Here is a 15,394-nt window from a genome sequence, read left to right on the forward strand (position 1 = left end):
ACCCTTTCGATCTCCTCCGTCAATCCCACCTGGCAAGGATCCCACACCGCGCAGCAATATTCTAACAGAGGACGAACGAGAGTAGTGTAAGCTGTCTCTTTAGTGGACTTGTTGCATCTTCTAAGTGTCCTGCCAATGAAACGCAACCTTTGGCTCGCCTTCCCTACAATATTATCTATGTGGTCTTTCCAACTGAAGTTGTTCGTAATTTTAACACCCAGGTACTTAGTTGAATTGACAGCCTTGAGAATTGTACTATTTAAAAAAAATGGTTCAAATGGCTCTGAGCACTATGCGACTTAACTTCTGAGATCACCAGTCGCCTAGAACTTAGAACTAATTAAACCTAACTAACCGAAGGATATCACACACATCCATGCCCGAGGCAGGATTCGAATCTGCGACCGTAGCGGTCACTCGGTTCCAGACTGTAGCGCCTAGAACCACACGCCCACTCCTGCCGGCTTGTACTATTTATCGAGTAATCGAATTCCAACGGATTTCTTTTGGAACTCATGTGGATCACCTCACACTTTTCGTTATTTAGCGTCAACTGCCACCTGACACACCATACAGCAATCTTTTCTAAATCGCTTTGCAACTGATACTGGTCTTCTCATGACCTTACTAGACGGTAAATTACTGCATCATCTGCGAACAACGTAAGAGAACTGCTCAGATTGTCACCCAGGTCATTTATATAGATCAGGAACAGCAGAGGTCCCAGCACGCTTCCCTGGGGAACACCTGATATCACTTCAGTTTTACTCGATGATTTTCCGTCTATTACTACGAACTGACAGGAAATACGAATCCAGTCGCACAACTGAGACGATACCCCATAGGCCCGCAGCTTGATTAGAAGTCGCTTGTGAGGAACGGTGTCAAAAGCTTTCAGGAAATCTAGAAATACGGAATCAACTTGAAATCCCCTGTCGATAGCGGCCATTACTTCGTGCGAATAAAGAGCTAGCTGCGTTGTACAAGAGCGATGTTTTCTGAAGCCATGCTGATTACGTATCAATAGATCGTTCCCTTCGAGGTGATTCATAATGTTTGAATACAGTATATGCTCCAAAACCCTACTGCAACCCGACGTCAATGATATAGGTCTGTAGTTAGATGGATTACTCCTACTACCCTTCTTAAACACTGGTGCGACCTGCGCTGTTTTCTAACCTGTAGGTACAGATCTATCGGTGAACGAGCGGTTGTATATGATTGCTAAGTAGCGAGCTATTGTATCAGCGTAATCTGAAAGGAACCTAATCGGTATAGAATCTGGACCTGAAGACTTGCCCGTATCAAGCGATTTGAGTTGCTTCGCAACCCCTAAGGTATCTACTTCTAAGAAACTCATGCTAGCAGATGTTGGTGTTTCAAATTCTGGAATATTCCATTCGTCTTCCCTGGTGAAGGAATTTCGAAAAACTGCGTTCAATAACTCCATCGGCACTGCGCAGCGAAGGTATTGACTGCGTCTTGCCGCTTGTGTAATTTACATACGACCAGAATTTCTTCGGATTTTCTACCCAATTTTGAGACACTGTTTCGTTGTGGAACCTATTAAAGGCATCTCGTATCGAAGTCCGTGACAAATTTCGCTCGTCTGTAAATTTTAGCCAATCTTCGGGATTTCGCGTTCTTCTGAACTTCGCATGCTTTTTCCGTTGCCTCTGCAACAGCGTTCAGACCTGTTTTGTGTACCACGGGGGATCCGTTCCATCTCTTACCAATTTATGAGGTATGAATCTCTCAATTGCTGTTGCTACTATATCTTTGAATTTGAACCTCATCTCGTCTACATTTGCATAGTCAGTTCGGAAGGAATGGAGATTGTCTTTTAGGAAGACTTCTAGTGACACTTTATCCGCTTTTTTAAATAAAATTATTTTGCGTTTGTTTCAGATGGATTTGGAAGAAACGGTATTGAACCTAGCTACAACGACCTTGTGATCACTAATCCCTGTATCAGTCATGATGCTCTCTATCAGCTCTGGATTGTTTGTGGCTAAGAGGTCAAGTGTGTTTTCGCAACCATTTACAATTCTCGTGGGTTCGTGGACTAACTGCTCGAAATAATTTTCGGAGAAAGCATTTAGGACAATCTCGAAGATGTTTTCTGCCTACCACCGGTTTTGAACAAGTATTTTTGCCAATATATCGAGGGAAGGTTGAAGTCCCCACCAACTATAACCGTATGAGTGGGGTATTTATTTGTTACGAGACTCAGACTTTCTCTGAACTGTTTCGCAACTTTATCATCGGAGTCTGGGGGTCGGTAGAAGGAGCCAATTATTAACTTAGTTCGGCTGTTAAGTATAACCTCCACCCATACCAATTCGCCCGGAGTATCTACTTCGACTTCACTACAAGATAAACCACTACTGACAGACACAAACACTCCACCACCAATTCTGCCTAATCTATCTTTCCTGAGACTTCGTAAAAATTTCTGCAGAACTTATTTCAGGCTTTAGCCAGCTTTCTGTGCCCATAACGATATCAGCTTCTGTGCTTTCTATTAGCGCTTGAAGCTCAGGGACTTCCCCAGCACAACTACAACAGTTTACAACTATAATTCCGACTGTTCCTTGATCCAAGCACGTCCTGTATTTGCCAGGCACCCTTTGGCATTGCAGCCCACCCCGTACTTTCCCGAGGCCTTCTAACCTAAAAAACCGCCCAGTCCACGCCACACAGCCTCCGCTACCCGTGTCGCCGCCAGCTGAGTGTAGTGAACTCCTGACCTATTCAGCGGAGCCCGAAACCCCACCACCCTATGGCGCAAGTCAAGGAATCTGCAGCCAACACGGTCGCAAAACCGTCTGAGCCTCTGATTCAGACCCTCCACCTGGCTCTGCACCAAAGGTCCACAGTCGGTTCTGTCGACGGTGCTGCAGATGGTGAGCTCTGCCTTCATCTCGTAAGCAAGCCCGGCACCTTCACCAAACCAGATAGCCGCTGGAATCCAGAGAGAATTTCCTCAGATCCAAAGCGACACACCTCATTAGTGCCGACGTGTGCCACCACCTGCAGCTGGCTGCACCCTGTGCTCTTCATGTCATCCGGAAGGACCCTTTCCACATCAGGAATGACTCCTCCCGGAATGCACACGGAGTGCACACTGGATTTCTTCCCCTCCTTAGCCGCCGTATCCCTTAGGGGCCCCATTACGGGCCTAACATTGGAGCTCCCAACTACCAATAAGCCCACCCTCTGCGATTGCCCGGACCTTGAAGGCTGAGAATGATCCTCTGAAACAGGGCAGGCAGCTGCATCTGGCTCAGCCAGAGACAGTGTCTGAAACCTGTTTGTCAGACGCACCGGGGAGGCTTTCTGATCAGCCTCCGGGGACGTCTTTCGCTGCCTGCCATGCCTTGGAACCACCTCCCAGTCAACCACAGGCGAGGGCTCAGCCCCACTGCGGGCAGCAAGCGAGCAACTACAGCGGCAGACCGATCTGGGGACAGACGGGACGAGGTTGACATCCCCGTGATACCCAAGTCCGGCTCCCCACAGTGGTGCCCATTGGCAACAGCCTCAAGCTGCGCGACCGAAGTCAGCGCCGCTTGCAGCTGTGAGCGAAGGGATGCCAACTCTGCCCTCATCCGAACACAGCAATCGCTGCGAGAAGTTGGAGGTACTCTTGCCCCTACGATTATTTCTCCTGTGCGTGATCTTGCAAGAGCAGTAGGGATTATTTACGTCATAGAAAGCAAGAGTGGGGGAATTGGTGCAAGAGAATTACAACTAACGTATGAGCAGTATTTTTGGCCAATAGTTGGTAAAAATAACTTGCTTTTGCTTGATTCCTGATCTGCGTATAAAAATCATACTCTTTTAGAGCAAACAATTCCTCCAGAAAAGTATGTGACATTGCAGGTCATGCCACCTGGAACCACTGGACACATTCAGCCTCTGGATGGTTTTTTTTCCACGCCTATAAAACATTTCATCATACTATTTAAAACCTAAGTTAATGACTTTCTTAAGAAATAATCCATTTAGATTGTAGATTGACATTAACTGAACCAGTTGTCACATTTCCAGAATCTTAGGCGTTATATTCTACGTGAGAACGACAAATACGGATTAATAAGGAGATATACTGCACGATAGCAATGACTCTCGAAGGTAAACCAGGGAGAAAGAGGCAAATGTTATTCTACAATATGTTGGTGCTTCTCACGTTATAGTATTGATCGGAATGCTTGACGCAAAGGAAGAAGTACCTTGAAAAAGGGCTATAATCCAAAATGTAGTTCTTCAGATCGGTAAAAGACTATCGCAAAGTGGATAAAACCGACATTGCATTTAAGGAGAAAACTAGGTGCGCTGCTAAAGGAAGGATGGTGAGAGTTAAACGTCCCGTCGACACGTGGTCATTAGAGACAGAGCACAAGCTGCGATTACGAAAGTGCGGGGAAGGAAAACGGCCGTGCTGTTTCTAAAGGAACTATCTCGGCATTTGTCTGGAGCGATTTATGGAAATCATGGAAAACCTATCTCTGGATGGTCGGACGGGTGTTTGAACCGTTATCCTCCCGAATGAGAGTCCATTGTACTAAAAAGAACATAAAAAAGAACACAGAACAATATTAAATTGAAAGATGTTCTGCAAAAGTACGAGAGGATTCCCACACAATTTATATACAGTTTTTCAGGCTAAAGATCTGTGAAAAGACATAGGGAAAAGGAGTGAAATTGAAATATTTCAGACCTGGCAAATTAAAAGATCAAAAAGAAAATTGTGTGACTTTATCATTTATCACGTTTGTGTGTGTGTGTGTGTGTGTGTGTGTGTGTTTGTGAGTGAGTGAATGGGAGCCAGAGTGAGAATGTGTTTTACATTTTGCTTCACTGTAGCTGTGAGTAAGGTTATGGTGTGAGTTATCATTCACTCTTCCTCTCTGGATTTCGAAAGCAGTCGGAGAATGAATCGGTCAGGATGAAATATAACTAGTCAGCCACGAAATCCTATCCAGTTCGCAGTGTGCGCTTATAATCATTACGTTATTCGACACATCACTCGCATTGATTAGTATATTGTGATACGAACACCCACCCAGTTAGTACTCTGGCATTTTCTGGCATCATCAGCAGTCGCATTGTATTCTCTGTACGTTTCTGTTTTAATTGAAATCGGGTTTACCGAACATATGAAACCGTCGATACACACACTCGTCGCATTTTACGGTGTTTAATTTTAGATCGAAAGCTGCTCCCTTCTGTAGCACTGATACTGCTTCGCAAGAATTTTAATGCGCAAAGCTGACATACGTCCTCACTAATCATGTAACATTAAAACCGTGTAATTAACAATTCCTTCCTCAGCACGACACTCCGAGAAACGCACAGATTAGCTAAACGACCTCGTTTTGTTATAATGAAGTTAAACGTAACTTGCAGTTTCATCCTCAGAATCATAGTTTTCCACTAATACTCGCGATATAGTCACACTTTTAAGTACCTAATAGCAAATAATACCTTTATCTACAGTCTGGAACCACGCGACCGCTACGGTCGCGGGTTCGAATCCTGCCTCGGGCATGGATGTGTGTGATGTTCTTAGGTTAGATAGGTTTAAGTAGTTCTAAGTTCTAGGGGACTGATAACCTTAGAAGTTAAGTCCCATAGAGCTCAGAGCCATTTGAACCATAAAACCTTTATCAAACCGGAAAGTTGGTAAACTGTTTGAAAAGTAGGAGGAAGGAAAAGGCACATCACCTTCAATATTATCATGCCTACTAAAGTACTGTGGTGTTCAGATGAAACTTCTACTGTACTGGGATGATTGCTTCAATTATGACTGTGGTTTTGCATCACTTTCATGCCGATTCTGGACTGTACGGTCTTCGATGGGATGATTGTCTCAATTATCACTGTGGTTTTGCATGACTGTCATGCTGATTCTAGGCTGTACACTCTTCGATCAGATACTTTTTGATCGCCTCCTTACATATTGTTTTCTCCCACTTATGTCTTCCGAAAAGACTAGGAAGATAAAATTAGAGAGATTCGAGCCCACGCGGAGGCTTAGCGGCAATCGCTCTTATCGCTAAATATTCGCGACTGGAACGGGGGAAATGACAGTGGCACACAGAATACTTTCCGCCACACACAGCAAGTTAATTTGTGGAGTGTGGATGAAGGTGTAGAAAATCTGTGCAGTCCCTTAGAGGCTTGAGCATCTCCGTCCGATGTGAGTGCTGAGTGCATCCTTTACATCTTACTTAGTTCCTCTTTTTTCTGTCGTCAGCAGCTCCAGGCAGTTCGTGATCTCGAGGTTAGGGTTACTGGCTATCCATCACGGAGTCCCGGGTTCGATTCCCACAATGACGGGGGTTTTCTCCGATCGGGATTAGGTGTGTGTGTTGTCTTAATCCCCATTTCATCGTCATCGACGTACACGTCGCTGAAGTGGTGTCAAATAAAAAGACTTGCACCAGACAATCGAACATCCCAGATGCCTTACACCATTCCATGTTTATCTGTCACTTATACTTATTTTGTGGGTTCTCTCACCCAGTTCCTGACGAAGAAGCCAGCTGATATAACACCTCGAGCTTAGTGTGACTTCATCTATTTGTTTCGACCTTCGCTTAAAAGTTTTTTTTAAATAGTTTTCTCACTGGTTTGATGCGGCCCGCCACGAATTACTCTCCTGTGCACTGTCGAAACCTCTTCAGCTCAGATTAGCAATTGCAGCTTACGTCCTCAATTGTTTGCTGGCTCTATTCCAATCTCTGTCTCCCTCTACAGTTTTTTACCCTCTGCAGCTCCCTCTGGTACCATGGAAGTCATTCCCTGATGTCTTAACAGATGTCCTATTATCCTGTCCCTTTTCCTTGTCCGTGTTTTTCACACATTCCTTTCCTCTCCGATTTTGCCCAGAACCTCCTCATTCCTTACCTTGTCACTCCACCTAATACTCAACATTCGTCTGTAGCACCTCATCTCAAATGCTTCGATTCTCTTCTGTTCCGGTTTCCCACACACCATGTTTCACTATCATATAATGCTGTGCTCCAAACGTACATTCTCAGAAACTTCTGCCTCAAATTAAGGCCTATGTTTGATACTGGTAGACTTCTCTTGGCCATGAATGCCCTTTTTTTTGCCACTGCTCCTGCTGATGTCCTCCTTGCTCCGTCCGTCTTTGGTTCTTTTAATTGGTTCTTTAACTTTATCTACTTCGCAACCATCAATCTGATGTCAAGTGCTTTCATGTACTTCGCGACCATCAATCTGATGTCAAGTGCCGGCTGCTGTGGCCGAGAAGTTTAGGCGCTTCAGTCCGGAACTGTGCTGCTGCTACGGTTGCAGGTTCGAATCCTGCCTTGGGCATGGATGTGTGTGATGTCCTTAGGTTAGTTAGGTTTAAGTAGTTCTAAGTCTAGGGGACTGATGACCTCAGATGCTGAGTCCCGTAGTGCTTGGAGCCATTTTTTTTATGTCAAGTTTCTCGCTGTTCTCTGACGCTGACGCTGACGCTGGAATGACGAGCCTGTCCTTGGCTCGAGGTGGTGCAGTATAGACATACATATGTCGTTCCTGCTGTTCCTGTAGGGGAGAGAAATATTAATTAACAGTCTAGTCGAATGGTCCTGTCTGGTTTTACATGAAAAAGAGAAGGACACACTCTGTTGAGGGATTAGTAAAACTTAATCCCTCACCAGGTCAGGCCAACGCGTGGTTGGCCTGTGATGTGGTTGTTGGCCCAGTCCACGGATGAGCCGGTTGCGGGAGTGTTCCGTCCTCTCGTAGAACTTCCTGGCGATGGCACGGAACCTTTCTCGGAGACGCAGGATTCCGGTGTCCTCGTGGAGTTGGCGCGTCGAAAAGCGCCTCGGAAGATGCATAGCAGTCTTCAGGGCGCGGTTCTGTATCCGTTGCAGAGTCACAATGTGAGCATCTGCGGCTTTCCCCCAGACCACGGCCGCATACTCTAACAGTGGGCGAACCAATGTTAGGTAAAGCGTGATGCCGTGTTGCGGTGGCAATGTCGACTGCGGGTTTAGCAGTGGATACAGGGCGCGGAGGCGTCCAATTGCTCTCCCTTTCACATCACGGATGTGATGCTTCCAGGTGAGCCTGCGGTCTAGGGTAACCCCTAGGTATTTCGCCGTCCCACTCCATGGGATAGGTTCTCCCAGGATTTCGAGCGGCGTAAGCCCTGGCGGCAGAAGTCTTCGAGTGAAGACGACTGCCTGGCTCTTTGTGGCGTTGAATTTCAACCGCCACTTTGTTGCCCATGAGCCCAAGGCGTCGCACCCGCGTTGGAGGCGGTTTCTCAGCACCTGGGCATTCATGCTGCGCGTGAACAGGGCTGTATCATCAGCGTACAGCGCCAGTTCGACTCCTGCCACTTTCGGCGCGTTTGCAGTGTACAGGGAGTACAGCGAGGGGCCGAGAACCGACCCCTGCGGCACCCCTGCACGTATCTGCCGGTCTGTGGACGTACCGTCGTCAGCCCCCACGTGGAAGGTTCGTTCGGACAGGTACGACCGCAGCAACGTCATGTGAGACGTCGGTATCCCTTGTTCAAAGAGTTTGAACTCGAGACCGTCGTGCCACACCGAGTCAAACGCTCGGGAGACGTCGAGGAACACTGCGCCAAGGAATTCCCTTGTTTCCAGTGCCCTCATGGCCGGTTCTACCACCCGCAACAGCTGGTGGGAGTGGCATGCTCTTCTCGGAATCCGAACTGCTCGTCCGGGGTGATGCCCTCCTGGGTGACGTGTCGCATCAGTCTTCTCGCGTACAGCCTCTCGAAAACTTTCGAGAGGGACGGGAGTAGGCTGATGGGTCGGTAGCTCGATGCCTGGCGTGGGTCCTTGCCAGATTTCAGGATGGCCACGACCTCCGCGTGTTTCCACGCAGAGGGGTCGCTGTTCTCATTTCAGTTACTCCTCATCACTTTCGTCTTTCTCCAGTTTACTCTCAGTGCAGATTCTGTACTCATTTGACTGTTCATTACATTCAGCAGATCATGTAATTCTTCTTCACTTTCACTGAGAATAGCAATTTCACCAGCGAATCATATCATTGGTATGTTTTCACCTTGAATTATAATTTCACTTCTGAACCTTCCTTTTATTTCCATCATCGCTTCTGAAATGTACAGATTGAACAGCAAGGGCGGAAGACTACGTCCTGTCTTACACCCTGTTTAAGTCAGTGTTGCTGTTTTCTAATGAACAAGAAAGACGAGGTGAAATCACTATTACAGATACTTTATTGTAAGATCTCTCAGATGTAAATGTATATCGTTCGTCCGTCACCCCACAAATTGTCTTCTTTTTTGCAGAAACCGACTGGAGAGCAATTCAGAGCACTGGAACGCGCTTCTGCTGTCTCTGCGCGAGCTCATCGAATGGGTCATCCGCAAGGACACGGAGCTCACTGGACTGGGCCCCATAGGTGGAGACGTGCCCAGCCTTCAGAAGCAGCAGGTACGTCTCAGCCTAGCGTTTGCTCGATTTTCAGCTGTCAAAAGGTCCAATGATGTGCCTCTGTTAATTCTTGGAGTGTCGAGAAAGTCGGCGTCAGATCATAAATTCGCATACCATTTCACAAAAATCGGATTCAAAACGTTGCCCTTGTTCTGAATTCGCCAGACGATAAGTAAGATACCAGTCACAACTCTTTCTTCAGTTTTAACATTTTGTTGACAGGGAACCAGTAACTTCTTTAAATGCCTTAAAACGTTTATTAATGATTCTATCGACAGTTGCAGTATTTATATTAGGCGATTAGTTTCGAACCTTACAGGTTCATTTTCAAGCCTAACCTACTGAGGCTGTACTGACAACGCCTGGTCTAAATAATATACGTCAAAGTGGCAACACATCCTTTGTAAATGTTCGCACAACGAATGTCACAATCCACACATGCCTCTTGCCAAGTCAACATCAGACTCATTTTGACTTTGTAAGAGGCATGTGTAATTTGTGACATTCATTCTGTAAACATTTATAAAACGTGTGTTGCCACTGTAATGTTTATTATTAAGATCAGTGCTGCCTCGGTAGGCCAGGCTTGAAAATGAACCTGTAAGGTTCGAAACTAGTCTCCTAATATAAGTACTGCGGCTGCTGACTGAATCATTAATAAACGCTTTAAGGAATTTGTCACAACGTTGATCGTAAACGAACATATTACTTGGCTGATTGTTCGAGAAAATTTCATCCGAGTTCTATCTTATTCTACATCTTCGTTTTTATTCTGTAAGACATCCAGCCGTGTTTGGCTGGATGGTATACGGGAGGAACGATTGTCGGTGCGAGGAGATCTATTGTCGGTTCCCATGCGTATAATCCAATATTTCCGTACCTTTCCTTCCGTATTCATTATGCAAGATGTTCATTGAAACGGGGACTTGGGAACTTTAGAGACTACGACACTCTGCAATGCACAAAGGTGTCTTGCAGTGTCTACCATTGGAGTTGCTTGACCGTTCCTGAGACGCTCTCGCGACTAATCAAGCTGGCGGAGAATCGCGCAATTCTTCTCGTAATTATCTTTCTTCCGCTCATTAAATCTGTATGTTAAGGATCCTAGACCAGTGAAGAATATGTATGAGTAGGATTAGGATTTTTATGACCTAAAAGTCACCATAAAATGCCCAAAAAATGCTGTTATGAGGAAAAATTTAAAAAAATTTGCCCAGTAACAAAAAAGTGACTTAAGAGCAGTAAAATGAGGCAAAATATCTGTTCTAAATTAAATTATTAAGTCAGTTTATGATAATGAACTATTTATTTTAGAAAATACACATGAGAAGCAGACTAGACTAAGCTCCTAGTTGAAGTATACAATGAATATCTTGTGCAAATTTTAAAATGAGTAAGATTTCCTATTGTCAGACAACATTGACACAAGGGAAGCCTGTTTGAAATCGACAATATCAGTTGAATCTAAACCTAAATGATTTAGAGAAAACATTTCATCCAATAAAAAAATGGTTCAAATGGCGCTGAGCACTATGGGACTCAACTGCTGTGGTCATCAGTCCCCTAGAACTTAGAACTACTTAAACCTAACTAACCTAAGGACATCACACACATCCATGCCCGAGGCAGGATTCGAACCTGCGACCGTAGTAGTCGGACGGTTCCGGACTGCGCGCCTAGAACCGCGAGACCACCGCGGCCGGTTTTCATCCAATAAGATCATTGAAACGGAGCAAAATGTTTGATACTCTTCCTTTTTTTTATTTTATAACGTTCTTTCTATTTTCTTTGACACTTCTTTTCCCACTTTATCACAAACAGCTTCTAACTTATTCACATTTTTTCACTTGTTTTTTTCTGCTTTATTAGTGGCACACGGATTGCTTTAGAGCAGCTAAGGCAACAGGAACAAAGCCAAAATCTGATTTTATTTACGAAAGTTTGCCTGAAATTTCAGCATTAGACATTAATTCTTCGGCTAGTCCAACTGAAGCGGCCTTAGTGGTTTCGAGTGAATCAACGTTCAAGTCCCGGTAGTAATAGTTGCAGTTAAAAATCCATGAAAGTAAATTTCTGGAGCTGACAACCTAATGCTGCAACCCGTGATGGAACTTTCAAAAATATATTTTTGACACGCCCAATAGATTTGTCCGAATCACCGAGTTTACTATGAATCTCTTCTGCGACTCTCAGTAAGGCGAGAACTAGACAACTCACATGCACCATTTTACTGTGTAATGCTTTTAGTGAATCGGCAGCGTTTAGCGTAATGGGCAGCATCTGTTAAGAAGTAGTACATTTCATATGTAGCATCTTCGGGTCATAGGGCACCCACAGAACTGTCGAACAATTACCTAATGCTAGAGAAATTGAGTTCTTCTAAATGTTTACAGTTTATTATAAACTTTTCAGCTCGACCATCTTCTTCCACAATTCACACAATGACACTTGCAATATATTTTCCCAAGGAGTCTGTGGTTTCAGTAATTAATATCCATATTTTTGTGTTTACCAGTCCTTGTCTGATTTGTTGCATTGTTTTTTCGTAGCTTTGGCTGATGTGGTCTTTTTCTTAATGTAGAAAAATCGGGAAGGAATTTGCCTGTGTATTTCTTTAAGAATTCACGACATCTGTGCGGTTCAGTTACTTATAGGAATTTGAGGACGAAGTTCTTCACAGAATGGCGAATATAACTGGCGGGATTTCCTTAGGAGTGTTTGCTGTAATGTTTTTGCACCTTCAATCCGTTGTTCTACACGTTTGTGTTTCCTGATGCCACATGCTGCTGATCGTTACATGGCTTCTTCGTAGTTATTGTTACGACGTCGCATAGTTTACAACACGGTATTTTACGATCAGTCGAAATTGCTTTCTCATCAACTGTTATACTTTTTCTTCAGCACTTTGCTTCACTTCAGGCAGTTTTTCTGACTATGCTGCACACAAAGTCGACTTCAACAAAATGAGACACTCTGTTACAGTCCAGGGTCAAGAATAGCTTAAGCAGCTACCTGCTCATAGAGTAACAAGAGGCCACACAAACTCAGTGCTGCGTAAAGTGAAGTCCATATTGTGAATTCTAACGAAATGTGGGAGGAACGTAGATATTTGCCATATCACAGGAAACAAAGTGAAATGCGATATTCTGGCAAATGTGAACGCCGAAGAAAGAAATTACTTGAGAGAAGTTCTATAGTTCTCGAAATAATGAAAATGTAATGAATACGATAATTTAATTGCTATAGACCGATTAAAATTACTTGATAGTTGACGTGTGTCACTTGCTGCTACCGTGTTGCCACATCAGCTGCCGGCTACCGCTCAGTTGTAGGTGACAGAAAAACACGGCGAGTCGTTTCATAAATGCTGTTAATGTGTAAGGCGGAGCAATGTTGGAAGTGGCCGCTGCGAGGTATGTCGGAAGTGCAACTGATTTTAAGTGACCAATGACGAAACTGCCGCAGACGGCGCGTTTTGTAGCCTTGAATTTAAACTCGTGTCCCAAGCTAACCACGACCTCGTGATGCGCAGTGTATCCGACAAAATGGCAGTCAGCAATCTGCGACAGGACTAAAGCAATGATCGCTTTTTTCATGGCTATTAAAGCTAACCTTTACGCGCAAACTTAAGACAGAAAAAAATCAGTTTCAGTACTAAAAATAAACTCATTTTTTGCTAACATAGGTACGAACAACACGCAGATATTACGGAAATGCTTAGGGAACTCAAATGTGAATCACTGGAGAGAACTTGACGTTCCTTTCGAGGAGCAGTATTGAAAAAATTTAGAGAACCGGTATTTGAAGCTGACTGTAGAACATACATTTCGCTTAAGGACCATGACGATAAGATACGAGAGATAAGGGTTCGTGCGGAGACATAGTGGTTTTTCCGTCGCTCTGTTTGCGAGTGGAACAGAAAAGGAAATGACTAGTAGTAATACAGCCTCTGCCACGCACCGTACTGAGACTTCAGGGGTATATGTGTAGATTTCGATGTACCTGAAATTATGCTGACGCTAGCTACACGTGCTGCCGCGTTGCCAACCGATGACCAGTCCCCGTTGACATTTGGTTGCAGATTACAAGCGACACAGGCAGATTCCAGACGTAAAAAGAATGCTAGGAGGAGAAAAAAGAGCACATAAAGTGAATACGATGCTGAAAATAGGACGCCAAAGTATTAGAAATAAAAAAAAATTGCATTTAAGTTGTGATCTGAGGCTTCCCCGGCGAATGTGCTGTATTCAAGGTTCTCGGGTGTCGAGCCGGATCCGATCGTCGAAGTTCCACGATATTTCGGCGAATAACCGTTGCGCCATCATCAGGTGGTGCTGGTGATTCATCAGCCGAAATATCGCCGAAGTATCGTGGAACTTCGACGATCGGATCCGGCTCGACACCCGATGACCTTGGATACTGCATTTAAGTTAGTTAAGTTAGATTAAGAAATTAAAAAAAATTAGCTACGTTTGATGAGATCCGGACCTACGACTTTCCCCACATAATACATTAAATGTATTCGCAGTTGCGAAAATTGACAATCATCAGCTGTATAATGGAATGACGAAAATTAGAATTTGTGCCGGACCGGGACTCGAACCCAGATTTCTACATCTACATCTACATTTATACTCCGCAAGCCACCCAACGGTGTGTGGCGAAGGGCACTTTACGTGCCACTGTCATTACCTCCCTTTCCTGTTCCAGTCGCGTATGGTTCCCGGGAAGAACGACTGTATGAAAGCCTCCGTGCGCGCTCGAATCTCTCTAATTTTACATTCGTGATCTCCTCGGGAGGTATAAGTAGGGGGAAGCAATATATTCGATACCTCATCCAGAAACGCACCCTCTCGAAACCTGGCGAGCAAGCTACATCGCGATGCAGAGCCCCTCTCTTGCAGAGTCTGCCACTTGAGTTTGCTAAACATCTCCGTAACGCTATCACGGTTACCAAATAACCCTGTGACGAAACGCGCCGCTCTTCTTTGGATCTTCTCTATCTCCTCCGTCAACCTGATCTGGTACGGATCCCACACTGATGAGCAATACTCAAGTATAGGTCGAACGAGTGTTTTGTAAGCCACCTCCATTGTTGATGGACTACATTTTCTAAGGACTCTCCCAATGAATCTCAACCTGGTATCCGCCTTACCAACAATTAATTTTATATGATCATTCCATTTCAAATCGTTCCGCACGCATACTTCCAGATATTTTGCAGAAGTAACTGCTACCAGTGTTCGTTCCGCTATCATATAATCATACAAAAAAGGGTCCTTCTTTCTATGTATTCGCAATACATTACATTTGTCTATGTTAAGAGTCAGTTGCCACTCCCTGCACCAAGTGCCTATCCGCTGCAGATCTTCCTGCATTTCGCTACAATTTTCCTAATGCTGCAACTTCTCTGTATACTACAGCATCATCTGCGAAAAGCCGCATGGAACTTCCGACGCTTATAGCGACCGGTCGCCTTACCATTTGGCTATCCGAGCACGATTCACGGCCAGACGCAAACTTCCATATGTCGTCAACCATGTGCCTACATTCTGTACTTGTACATCCATTATGTATGTTCCCGTACAGGGGAGACGTTTTACTTGAAAGTCGCTTGCCAAGTGTCAGCGGATAAATAAATATAAGCGTGCATGTCCGAGGGAACTTTGCATCGTATTTCTGAATAACACAGGCACTGCAGCATCGTATTTATCCACCGACACCGAGCTGGCGACTTTGAAGTAAAATATCTCCCCTGTACGGGAATATACGTAATGGATATACGAGTACAGGATGTAGACACATGATTGGCGACATACGGAAGTTTGGGTCTGGCAGTGAGCTGTGCTCGAGTAGCCAAAGGTAAGGCGATCGCTGGCGACAAGCAGGAAATCAGGTCTCGAGTCCCGGTCCGGCATATGTTTTCATTGTCGTCA

At 44.8% G+C, this 15,394-nt stretch overlaps 1 protein-coding gene across 1 annotated transcript in view; it reads left to right on the forward strand.

The window, feature by feature from the left end:
• The window catches only part of LOC126299170 (dystrophin, isoforms A/C/F/G/H), a 2,370,611-nt gene that overhangs the window by 2,144,732 nt on the left and 210,485 nt on the right, over positions 1–15,394 (forward strand). The window contains exon 57 of the mRNA XM_049990931.1: positions 9,314–9,458. Within this exon, the coding sequence (XP_049846888.1) occupies positions 9,314–9,458 (145 nt within the window). The remainder of the gene's footprint in view (positions 1–9,313; positions 9,459–15,394) is intronic.

Source organism: Schistocerca gregaria, chromosome X (assembly GCF_023897955.1).
Source record: "Schistocerca gregaria isolate iqSchGreg1 chromosome X, iqSchGreg1.2, whole genome shotgun sequence".
In the NCBI taxonomy this organism is placed as follows: Eukaryota; Metazoa; Arthropoda; class Insecta; order Orthoptera; family Acrididae; genus Schistocerca; species Schistocerca gregaria.